At 41.2% G+C, this 12,420-nt stretch overlaps 1 protein-coding gene across 1 annotated transcript in view; it reads left to right on the top strand.

Annotated features, from left to right (window-relative positions):
* LOC121284720 (protein unc-80 homolog) overlaps positions 1-12,420 on the top strand; it is a 542,332-nt gene that overhangs the window by 218,377 nt on the left and 311,535 nt on the right. The window contains exons 20-21 of the mRNA XM_041200272.1: positions 3,106-3,212; positions 5,103-5,190. Of these exons, the coding sequence (XP_041056206.1) occupies positions 3,106-3,212; positions 5,103-5,190 (195 nt within the window). The remainder of the gene's footprint in view (positions 1-3,105; positions 3,213-5,102; positions 5,191-12,420) is intronic.

The following is a 12,420-nucleotide window of genomic DNA, read 5'->3' on the forward strand; positions in this document are numbered from 1 at the left end:
TTTCTTCTAACTTAAATTCTACCTGGAATCACCTTCACTGCTTGGCTGTGTGCATGGGCAGGGCAAGGGCAATAGAACGTATTTGATGAGGTTATCAGAATTGCACATGTTACTCCAGATGAGATCTTATCACTAAAAATTAATGGAAACAGTTTTGGGGATTAAGCCACACATTTGCTTCTTTTATTGCACTGAAATCAATTGACATCAAACAGACCTGATGGGAAGCAATTAACATGGAAGTGAGGAGAACCTGAGTCTGCACTAAAAAAATCACTTATTCTTGCCCATAAGAGTAAGTTCTGTATCCCACAGTTCACCTTAATTCATTCACCAAAGGTGAAAAAGGAATATCCATAACCTGAGGGAAGTATTAAAATTGTTAGGAATTTCCCTTTAATTATCTTGCATGTTGGTCAATAGCAATTAAACTTTTTCAGAATTTCGCTGTTGCTTCCCTCTGAAACTAAAATGGAAATTATTTTTCCAATGAATATTTATTATCAAGACTGGAGTTACTAACAAGGCGCGGCTGTTTTTTTCTCAATGACCTGTTCCTTAGCTGTTGAAAAGTGAAGTTAATAAATTGACTAACTGACAGAGTAAAATAGATAAAACTTGACTATTATTTTGGTACCAGAACAAATGAAAATATTCAAACTGGTAAAAATAGAAATGCAGAATTACACAAAGTGTCCTTCTGCATCTGGAGAGAAAAACAGGTTAACCACTTGCGGTGACTTTCCATCCAAGCTTGGATCCGCATCATTTCCTAGTATTATTTTGCATTTTCAGTGTTAATAACTATTTCCCCTCTAACATTTAGCATGGATAATGTGATACATGGCACATCTGGTCCTGATGTACATTATAGGGTATTGAGGCCCAAGACATCTTCAATATCCCATTTATAGAAATATCTGTAATACCCCCAGGCCAACACACTTCCTCTGTGCTATGATCACTGAATTTATTTGAATTAAGGGTCCTTCCAATAATAATATGAAAGCAGCTCAGCAGTGCTTCAAGCACTCGATGCCCTTTTACAACAAATGCGACAGGGTAAGATTTAAACAATAATTATATTTTTACCACATGATGACACTCTCCATCTCATAGCATTATAGAATCATTATGGCACTCAAGGAGGCCATTCAACCTATCATACCAGTTTTCTGTAGAGCATTCCAGTCAGCCCATTCTCTCATTTTATCCATTTTTCCCTATAAGTTTATTTCCCTGAAGCACTTATCCAATTTCCTTTTGAAATCATTGATTGTCTCTGCTTCCACCAACCTCCTGGGCAGCATGTTCCAGGTCAATATCACACGCTATGTGAAAAAGTTCTTTTACACCCCTGCATCTCTTGCCAAAATCCTTAATTCTGTGTCTGCGTGTCCTTGTACCATCAGCTAATGGAAACAGCTTTTCTTTGCCTACGATCTCTAAACTTGTCATAATCTTGTACACCTCTATCAGATAGTCCCTCAATCTGCTTTGCTCCAACTCACTTTGCAGCTAAATTCCCTCATCTCTGGAACCATTGGTAAGAGATGCACCATGTGTCCTTTTCCCTCTTCCTTTCTCACCTTCTAAAGCTCCAAACATCCTTTCCAGGTGAAACAGCGATTTACTTGTACCTCTGTATTTGCTGCTCATGATGTGGTCTCCTTCAATTTGGGGAGGCCAAACACTGCTTTGTGGAAAACTTCCATTCAGTCCACAAGTGTGACCCCGAGTTTCCAGTTACCTGGTATTTTAATTCTCCATTTTGCTGCTACTCTGATCTTTCTATCCTTGGCCTCCCACAGTGTTCTGGTGAAGCTCGGAGCAAGCTTGAGGAACAGGACCTCAAATTTTAACTTGACACTTTACAGTCTCCCAGGCTCAACACAGTTCAACAATTCTAAATTGTAATTTCTGCCTCTATTTTGTTTCCTTTTTCTTTGCTGGTTTCTTTTTTTGTCTCTCTTACTGATCTCGTGTTTCCTTTGCTTTGGCCAGTAGCTATTCATGACCCTACCATTCACCCATCTCTGGGCATATCTTTTGTTTCTTTACTTGTCATATTACAGCTCTCATTGACCGTGGACCATATACCCTTTCGTCAATAAACTTCTCCTACCCTTTCACAGACCGTCCCTCGTGTTTTATTACACCGCCCACCGCCACAACCCCTCCCCCCCACCCTCACCGTCCTTCATTTGCTGAAAACCAACATTTCTAACTTTCCCCAGTTTTGATGAAAGGTCATGGATTAAAATATTAATTCTGTTTCTCTCTCCACAGATGCTGCCGCAGCTGCTGAGTGTTTCCAGCATTATCTGTTTTCATACTTCATGTATACTGATACTTTTTTTGAATCACAGTTTCAATTTCCATTTAAACTTAAATCCATTTTTTGTTGAGAGTTGGAAAGTTACTAGGCGGGTAATGAAAATTCTTCATCTGGGGTGAAACAAAACTTACCATGAGTAGCCCATGGTACCACAGAATGTAGGTGGTAGGGTAACGCCAGCATTTGTTGCCCATCCCTAATTGCCTTTGAAATGAGTGGCTTGCTAGGCCATTTCAGAAGGCAGTTAAGAGTCAACCATATCTCGATCTGGAGTTGCAGGTAGGTCAGACTGATGAAAGATTTCCCTCCCTAATGGCCATTTTTACAACAATTGATTATAGCTGTCGTAGTCACATTACTGATACTAGCTTTATAATTCCAGATTTATTAATTGAATTTAAACTCCACCAGCTGCAGTGGTGGGATTTGAACCCAGATACCCAGAGTATTAGTCTAGCCCTTTTGATTACATGTCCAGTGACATTACTACTACACCACCATCTCCAGCTCTGCTTAGGATAGTTATAGAGCAGCAATGACAGCTTCTATTGTGAAATCTTTGTGAAGACTGTTCAGTCCCACCACCTAACAGACTGGCAGTGGGTGATATCATGGGGATGTAATAGAGAACAATTAAAGAATAACGCTTGAGAAATTTACTTATAGAGCATTATAATGTCTAAAATTGATTGGGACTGTAAGATAAAAAAATATCTCAAAGACTATACAAAGTTTAGAAATGACTATTGTGAATACTGTCATTATAGGGAACTGGCTGAAACGCTCTTCGCTGTCAGGGTTAGCAGATGGTGTTGAAGACCTCCTGGACATAAGTTCTGTGGACAGACTTTCATTTATACGGCAGAGTTCAAAGGTGCAGAGAGTACTTAATTTTTAATGGAATCAGCATTGTTTTAGTTAATATTTTTATTTATAATGCATGGCAGGGGATAAAGACTTTGCTTTTATATAGCACTTTATCACATTCATAGGACGTCTTAACTTGCTCTGCATTCAATTAATTACTTTTGATATGCAGTTAGCTCTGTTACATAGGCTAATGTACATTTGTAATTCATATCAATTGATGTCTTAAGCATTTTCCTATGGATGCTTAGATGTTATCTGTGTGCTACCATCACTCAACATCAGGATATACATTCAGCATTGCTTTCTTGTACATATCCAAATTGACTCATGGCCTAGAAATGCATTTTTTAAGGTATGTCTGAATTTATTGGTACAGAATTACAAAAGCCCTGAATAGATTTTCAAAGTATTACCCTTAAGCACATCCTGCCAGCTTAAGGTTCACTGAAATTCTGTTATAGTGTTCTGTGATTGTGTCATGTCATCAGAAGAATGGTTGTGCTGGACTGTAACGGTTTTTGCCAATTAGGAATTTTTTTCACTTGCTGTGATTTGTAAGTTTACTTAAATGTGAATGGTAGTAGTGGGAGATATGGTGTAACCAGAATTTATTAGTCCAACATTATAGGAGCACCACCAAACTATCAGGGTACATTTAACTTGTGTTATTTTCTAAATTGTCTATATATATATAGTCATTTTAAAATCTTGTGACTAAGCATTCTGCAGCTATCACTAACTGCAACAATAATAGTTGGCTAAAGTGGGCATTAGTGTGAGGTTTGGCATTTAAACAATCTCTGATGCAAAATGAAATCAAATGCTACCCTTACTATACATTGCATATGCCATTTATAGAGTATAATTACCCTAGTTATTTATGAGATTTCTCACAAATTAACCATATTACCATAGAAGGCTATCAAATAAAATCATTGCAATTATTTTAAATGTTTATTTCTTTGGTCCTTGTTGAATGTAAATGAAGAAAGTTTGAGTTAAATTAACTCCGTGGCTCCTAGGTAAATCTATTTAATGGTGCGGCATATGGGCTAGGAAGGTCCCATGTTCGATTCATGGCCTGTGCCAAGTCAGCCACTTCCAACCAGCTAGTATTATGTATCCTTCATTTGAAGTCAAATTTTCTTGGCTTTGGAGAGGAACAGATTGACAAGAGTTCCTGCTCTTGTCTGCCAACATCCACTAGAAGTGCATTGTGGATGCTAGGTGCAGAAAGTTGAAATATCTTAGAATTGTTGGTTTCATGCATTAAAACTTCCACTTAAGTAAAGCACTGAAAGATTGCCATCCTTATGGAAAAGTATTCCAATATGAGTTGTTGGATCAGGAAAGCAAGGTGCAAGTACTACTTCTAGTTCAGTTCCACTTTAAAAGGCAGCTGAAAAACTTTAGATAACTGCATTGGCATTCCAAAATGTTGGCTACATGTGTGCTAGCTCCTAGACACCACCCATGTTATTGAGGAAAACTATTCATAACAACTAACATTGGCAGAATTGGAAATTCATTTGGAAACAGATAAGCATAAGCATTGGGCAGAGGTCTTGCAACTCACACTTTTGTCCTATTAATACCATAATTAGAATTTTTGCTCTTTTATTTCAGTATTAAGTGTTAGCCTTGATTCAGGTAACATTCTGACCTCTAAGATTGTGGGTTCGAACTCCATTCCAGAGAAGTGAGCACACAACCTAAGATGGTACTTCTATGGAGTACTGAGAGAATGCTGCACTGTCAGTGGTGTTGTGCTCATTTACCTGCAACTTTGGAGAGGAAAGTCTCATGAGATGTTAGAAATGATCTCCATTTGGTTTCTAAAGTTCTGTAAGGAATCAAATACATATTAATTGCTTTAAAATGTCATTGCACACAGGTGAAGTTTAATAGTGCAGTTAAGCTCTCGGAAGGTGAGGGCCTGGAGGATGGGCGAGATGAGGAGGAGAACTTCTTCAAGCGTCTTGGTAAATGGCGCTCCGGTCGAAGGAATCCATCTAAGCTTCATCACACTGAAGAAAAAGATGGTATTTACCACAACATCTGATTCCAGAATTACTTTTGTCCATGTTTATGTCATTCAATTTTTGTTTTATTTTTGGCTTTTAAATTACTTGGTGATCATTTTTTATCTCTTCATCCTTGGTCACAATTAGATAAGTAATTTTCAACCAAGTGTCACTAACGATATCATACCTTAGAGATGCTTTTTGCTTCATGTGACTGTAAGACAGGTCAGTCATAGTAATGGGATGCATTTCATCTTAAAAGATTTTTCATAGGGAAGCTTATTAACTTTGTTTGGAAAGTAAACCTTTTAAAAAAGCATAATTAAACTGAGTAGGAGCAGATCACAAGCCCAAATGGCAGGATATATAATCTTATGAGTCAGCTGTCATTTCTTTTGGCATTCTCACAAATTGCAGCTAGCTTGTGGGAGTTGAAAGAGTTGGCGTAATAACAGGGCAACAAATTGATATTTCAAACCGAAAAGTCAGGTCATATAGCCCAATCCTTATCCCTTTTATTGCTGTCGCTTTTTTTAACTGGTTTTAAATTGTACGTAAATTACGCTGTAGTTCAGGCCTTTGAACCGGTTGGATGTGACTTGCATTGGCACTAATTTTGATTTTGCATTGGACATACTACCATAATAACTAACCATTCACTCTAGCCTGTCACAGACAGAAAAATATAACACATTACTTTATCCTAGTTCTTCCAGTGGCAACTTAGAGTGCCAATTTATTTGGGACAAAGCTGTTTTCATATCAGCATTTTCATAGAAAATGGAATTCTAGTGAATATGAAACACACATACTACAAATGCACATCACTTGGCATTCCTTCCAGTATTTCCATGTCATTAGGGGTGCGGGGGCATAGCAGTAATGTCACTGAACTAGTAATCCAGAGGCTATGTTCTGGGAACAAGGGTTCAAATCCCACCAATTTAAGTTCAATTAATAAATCTGGAATATAAAGCTAGTCTCAGTAATGGTGACCATGAAAACACTACCAATTGTTGTAAAAACCCATCTGGTTCACTAATGTCCTTTAGGGAAGGAAATCTGCCGTCCTTACTCAGTCTGGCCTACATGTGATTCACAGCAATGTGACTCTTATCCACTCTCTGAAATGGCTGAGCAGGCCACTCGGTTCAAGGGCAATTAGGGATGGGCAACAAATGCTGGCCTTGTCAGTGACGCACACATCCCATGAAAGAATAAAGAAAAAAAATTACTAACAGGGTTAAAAGGTTGGCAATCCACAAAGAAGAAAAGTCTCATGGTGCAGGCAGGATGCATCCTAGGTTACTGAGGATGGAAATTGCAGTGGCTCCAGCCACAATATTCTAATCCTGCTTGTGGTAGCATGGATACAAAATCGACTAAGGAACAGAAAGTAGAGAGCAGTAGTGAATGGTTGTTTTTCAGACGAGAGGTAAATATAAAGTGATAAAAACAAAAAACTGTGGATGCTGGAAAGCCAAAACAAAAACAGAATTACCTGGAAAAACTCAACAGGTCTGGCAGCATTGGTGGAGAAGAGTAAAGTTGACGTTTCGAATCCTCATGACCCTTCAACAGAACTGAGTAAAATTAGGAGAGGGGTGAAATATAAGCCGGTTTAAGGTGGGGGAGGTGATCATCCACTCCACCTGTCAATGGTGGGCCATTTTTCCTGCCACCGCACATCAGGAACGTTTCACTTCTTCAGCTTCTCATTATAAGCCCTGCCCACCTGAATCATCCCCCCCCCCCCATGCTGAATGATCCAGGCACATTTCACAACTGTATATAAGTGACATGTACTTGACGAGCTACACTTCACTCGGGACTTCAAGCTTTGTTTGCCTACCATTCTTCGGTCAGCACTCACAGTCATCAACACCAGGCTTCACAAGCAGCACCACGTCACTTTTAGGGGGACCCACAGACAGGTCTGTAGCTGCCAGACCAGCCATAAGGCTTTTCAATGGCTGCAGGGCTAGGGCTTGCTTGGAGAAGGGGGAGAAGTGGCCTTAGGTAAAGGAAGAGGCTGCATGGAGAAGCCTGTACTAGGGAAGGGGGTATCCCAGGTTGTGTATGGGGGCACATGTTGATTTGTGCAATTGGCCTCAAGATGAGGACTGAGGAGGGGGCCTGCAGCGGAGATGAGACCAGATGGAGATGTGAAGTGTGTGTGAGAGAGTGAGTAATGATGTCTCTTGAGCTGGCAGGGAGTGAAATGCCAGTGAATGTGTGATGTCCTTTTGCGCATGTGAGTTTAGTGATAAGATGGTTACCTTACCCTGGCAGCACGGCTGAGACCGTTTTCTGCACTAGATGGCCGACCTCTTGCGTGCAGTATTGGTACTGACCCCCTCTGCCACTGCTTCCCAAGCCGGAGTGGTGAGACTTATGGATCTCCTGCGGTCAGAACGGGGATAGACGACATCACGGCAGGTCTCCACAGCATCCAGAAGGTGTCCCAGGGATGCTTCATTGAATGGGGCAGCTTCACTCTTCTTGGCTTTTAGGGCCATGCCTTCACCGGAGCAGGCCTGGGCTGCAAGCACTGAGAAGTGTGCACGTGGCTGCATTTTAAATGTGGTGCCCTGCTGGAGGAAGCGGTGAGGTAATGAAGGGTGGGCAAATCAGAGGCCGCCGGCCAGCGAGACAGCATCTTTCCTGTGGCTTCATAATTAATGAGGCAGGAATGGGACAATACAGTGCGAAAACCCGCCATTGCCGCCAATGGGTAAAATGACTTTTTCCCCATCCGTTACTGCACTTTGTGCAAATCTGGGACGCTTCTGCTCTAAGTTTATTTTTCATTCATGAGATGTGGGCACCAGTAGTGATGGCAGCATTTATTGACCATAAGTAATTCATTATAGAAATCATAGAAATTTAAAGCACAGAACTAAGCTCTTTGGCCCATCATGGCGCACTGGCCAACAAGTAGCCATCCAGCCTGATCCCACTTTCCAGCTCTTGGCCAATAGCTCTGTAGTGCATATTCAAGTACTTTTTCAATGTTTTGAGGGTTTCTCCCTCTACCACCCTATCATGCAATGAGTTCAAGATTCCTACCGCCCTCTTGGTGAAAACATTTCCCCTTAAATCCTCTCTAAACCTCCTACCTCATACCCTTAGTCTATGCTTCCTGCTTGTGGACCCCTCACCCAAGGGGAATCGGGCCTTCCAATCCACTTTGTCTAGGCCCCTCATTATTTTGAACGCTGCTGTTTGATCTTCTCTCAGCCTTCTCTGTTCTAAAGAAGCCAAGCTTAACCTATCTAATACGCCCATAACTAAAATTCTTCAGTCCTGGCAACATCCTCATAAATCTCCTCTGCACCCTCTCTCGGGCAAGCACACTTTTCCTATCATGCGTTGACTGTATGCAGCACTTTAGCTGTGGCCTAACTCATGTTTTAGACAGTTCCATCATATCCTTCCAGTTTTTAAATTCAATGCATTGGCTAATAAAGGCAAGTATCCATCTTATCTACCTGCCAAGTTACCTTCAGGGATCTGTCGACCTCTATTCCAATGCCCTTCTGTTCCTCTACAATTCTCAGTATCCTACCATTTATTGTGTATTCTCTTGCCTTATTAACCTTCCCCAAATTCATTACCACACACTTCTCAGGATTGAATTCCATTTGCCATTGTTCTGCCCACCTAACTAATCCATCGATACCTTGCTGCAGTCTATAGCTTTCTTCTTCATTAACAAGCACACAGCCAATTTTTGCATGATCTGCAAACTTCTCAGTCATATCCCCAATGTTTAAATCCAAATCATTGCTGTATACCTCAAAAAGCAAGAGACCCAATACTGAGCCCTACAGAACACCACTTCCAGTCACAAAAACATCCATTAATCAATACCTTTTGCTTCCTACGTCTGAACCAATTTTGGATCCAATTGCTACTCTGCCATGGATTTCAAACACTTTTACTTTCTGCCTAGTCTGCCATGTGGGACCTTGCTAAAATCCATATAGGCTACACCAAATGCATTACCGTCTTTAAAAAGTTCAGACATGACCTTCCCTTAACAAATCTGTGCTGATTATCTTTGATTAAACCATGTCCTTCTAAATGAAGATTTATCCTGTCCCTCAGAATGTTTCCAATAATTTTCCCACCACTGAGGTTCAGTTGACTGGTCTGTAATTATGTTATCTATCCCTTTCTCCTTTTTAAACAATGGTGAATGTTAATAGTCTCAAGTCTTCTGGTACCACACATATAGCCATGGAAAATAACGGTCAGAATTTCCGCTACTTTTCTTGCTTTCCTTAACAACCTAGAATTGATTTTGTCCAGACCATGAGATCTATTCATTTTCAGAGATGTTAAACCTCTTAATACTTCCTCTCTCACTGTGTTAATTTCATCTACAATTCACATTCCTCCTCTCTGATAGCAATATCTGTATTGTGCCTCTCTTTTTTGAAAACAGACACAAAGTATTCATTAAGAACTAAATCAACACTTTCCGCCTCCAAGACAGGTAATTCTTATGGTCCCTAATAGGCCGAACTCTATCTTTAGTTATTATCTTGCTCTTTATGTCTTTATAAGAATTTTTTAAAAAATATTTCATGGGACTTGGGCATCGCTGGCTAGGCCAGCAATTATATTGCCTATCCGTAATTGCCCTTGAGAAGGTGGTGGTGAATCATCTTCTTGAACAACTGCAATCCATGTGGGTACATCCACAGTGCTGTTAGGGAGGGAGTTCTAGGATTTTGACCCAGCAACAGTGAAGGAATGACAATATATTTCCAGGTCAGGATGGTGAATGGCTTGGAGGGGAACTTCCAGGTGCTGGTGTTCCCATGCATCTACTGCCCTTGTCCTTCTAGATGGTAGAGGTCACAGGTTTGGAAGGTACTATTGAAGGAGCCTTGGTGAGCTGTTGCAGTGCATCTTTGGGTTTCCCTTGATTTTATTTGCCAAAATTTTTTGATGCTCTCTCTTTGCTTTCCCAATTTCCTTTTTAATTTCAGTGCTACACTTGTTATGCTCCTCTAGGTTTTCTGCAGTATTGAGCCCTCAGTATCTGTCAAATGCTTCCCATTTAGTTCATCTTCTCCTTGGCAGAAAGGATAGAGAGAGGCAATATAGATTTGATGGCACACTTCTAAAGAGTGTTGAGCAATAGCAGGACCATTTGAGTGCGTATGTATAGATCTTTGAAGATGACAAGACATACTGAGAGAGTGACTAGCAAAGCATATGGTATCTTCAACTTCAATCAAACTAATTCATGTTTCATTCAAATATATGCTAATTGCCCGTGTGCATTCCCTTACTGCCTGTCTTCCGCATGCCCTTTCCTGTCCTGGTACTATTATGTTGTGTTTTCCTAGTGGATATAATGGGGCTGGTGGGAGTCTGCTGACTTTCAGTGGAGCAGACTGCAGGTGATCTTAGAGGATGACTTCAAGCAGCTCTGACCCTGGAAGGGCCCAGCATCATCTGAGAATATGTGGTAGCTTGCATGGCAGCAAGCTATGTTGTCATGTCTTTAACGTAAGCTTCTACTGCAGCACACATGCTTTGGATGACTGCTGCTTGTGCTACAATGAAACCTTGGCCCTCAGATGCTGCACTGTGGTTGGGTCTGCAAATGTGATAATAGAGTTGGCTAACACCTCCACTCTAGAAAGGATGGGCTCCAGGTTCTTCGGAACGACCTATGCCAAATTGGCGCTGGAGTCCATTGAAACCATGGAAAAGTTACAGCACAGAAGGAGGCCATTCGGCCATGTCAGCCCGAGGACACCCAGGTGCCCTTTCTAATCCCACCTTCCTGCACCCGGCCCATAGCCCTGCAGCTTACAGCACTTTGGTGCAAATCCAGGTACTTTTTAAAAGAGTTTAGAGTTTCTACCTCTACCACCAACTTGGGCAGCGAATTCCAGGCACCCACTACCCTCTGCGTAAAAAAGTTCTTCCACTTGTTCCCACTACACCTTCTGCCACTTATCTTGCATCTATGTCCCCTGGTTCTCGAATTCTCCATCAAGGGAAACAATTTTATCCTGTCCATTCTATGTATTCCCCTCATAATTTTGTACACCTCAATCAAGTCAACTCTCAGCCTTCTTTGTTCTAAGGAAAATAACCCCAACCCATCCAATCTCTCATCGTAGCTACTCTTTTCTAACCCTGGCAGCATGCTTGTAAACCTCCTCTGCATCCTCTCCAGAGCTATTACGTCCTTCCTGTAATGTGGTGACCAGAACTGCACACAATACTCCAGTTGTGGCCTCACCAGTGTTTTATACAATTCCAACATTATATCCGCACTTTTATATTCTATACCTCTGCCAATGAAGGAGAGCATTCCATATGCCTTCTTTACAACCTTGTCTACTTGAACTGCTGCCTTCAGGGACCTGTATACTTGTCTGCAAAGATCTCTCACTTCATCTACCCCTCTTAGTACTCATCTACCCATTTATTGTGTAATCCCTGTAACTGTTTGCCCCCCCCTAAATGTATGACCTCACACTTCTCTATGTTAAAATCCATCTGCCACTTTACCACCCACTCCACCAACCCATCTATATTGTTTTGGAGATTATGGCTATCCTCTACACTATCCACTACTCGGCCAATCTTTGTGTCATCTGCAAATTTCCCAATCGTGCCCCCCACGTTCTCATCCAAAAATGTGAATATATAACACAAACAGCAACTCCTCCTCCCTATTTCTTGACATTGACCACACACTTTCTGGCAGGCTTCCCAATGCACCAAGCATTTTGTTGTGTATACCCATCAGCCGCCTTCTGTTGCTTATTCCATCAAAGTCTTCATCTGAATCCTCTGCAGCACAACTCACATGTCACCTTGCCCTCCGACCTGATATCTGTGCTACTCTTGTTCCTGACCCTGGTTACGGGCCACCCATGTCCAGCGTCTCAAAATGTGCAGACCCCGCTGCTAAGCTATCCTCAAGCATTTGTTTTTATTCTTTCATGGGATGTGGGCATCACTGGCAAGGCCAGCATTTGTTGCCCAACCCTAATTGCCCTTGGACTGAGTGGTTTGCTATTGAGGGCAGTTAAGAGTCAGGCACACTATTGTGGACCAGGTAAGGATAGCAGATTTCCTTTCCTAAAATGCATTAGTGAACCTGATGAATTTTTATGACAATGGTTTCATGGTCACCATTACTAAGACTTT

This window comes from Carcharodon carcharias, chromosome 12, assembly GCF_017639515.1.
Source record: "Carcharodon carcharias isolate sCarCar2 chromosome 12, sCarCar2.pri, whole genome shotgun sequence".
In the NCBI taxonomy this organism is placed as follows: Eukaryota; Metazoa; Chordata; class Chondrichthyes; order Lamniformes; family Lamnidae; genus Carcharodon; species Carcharodon carcharias.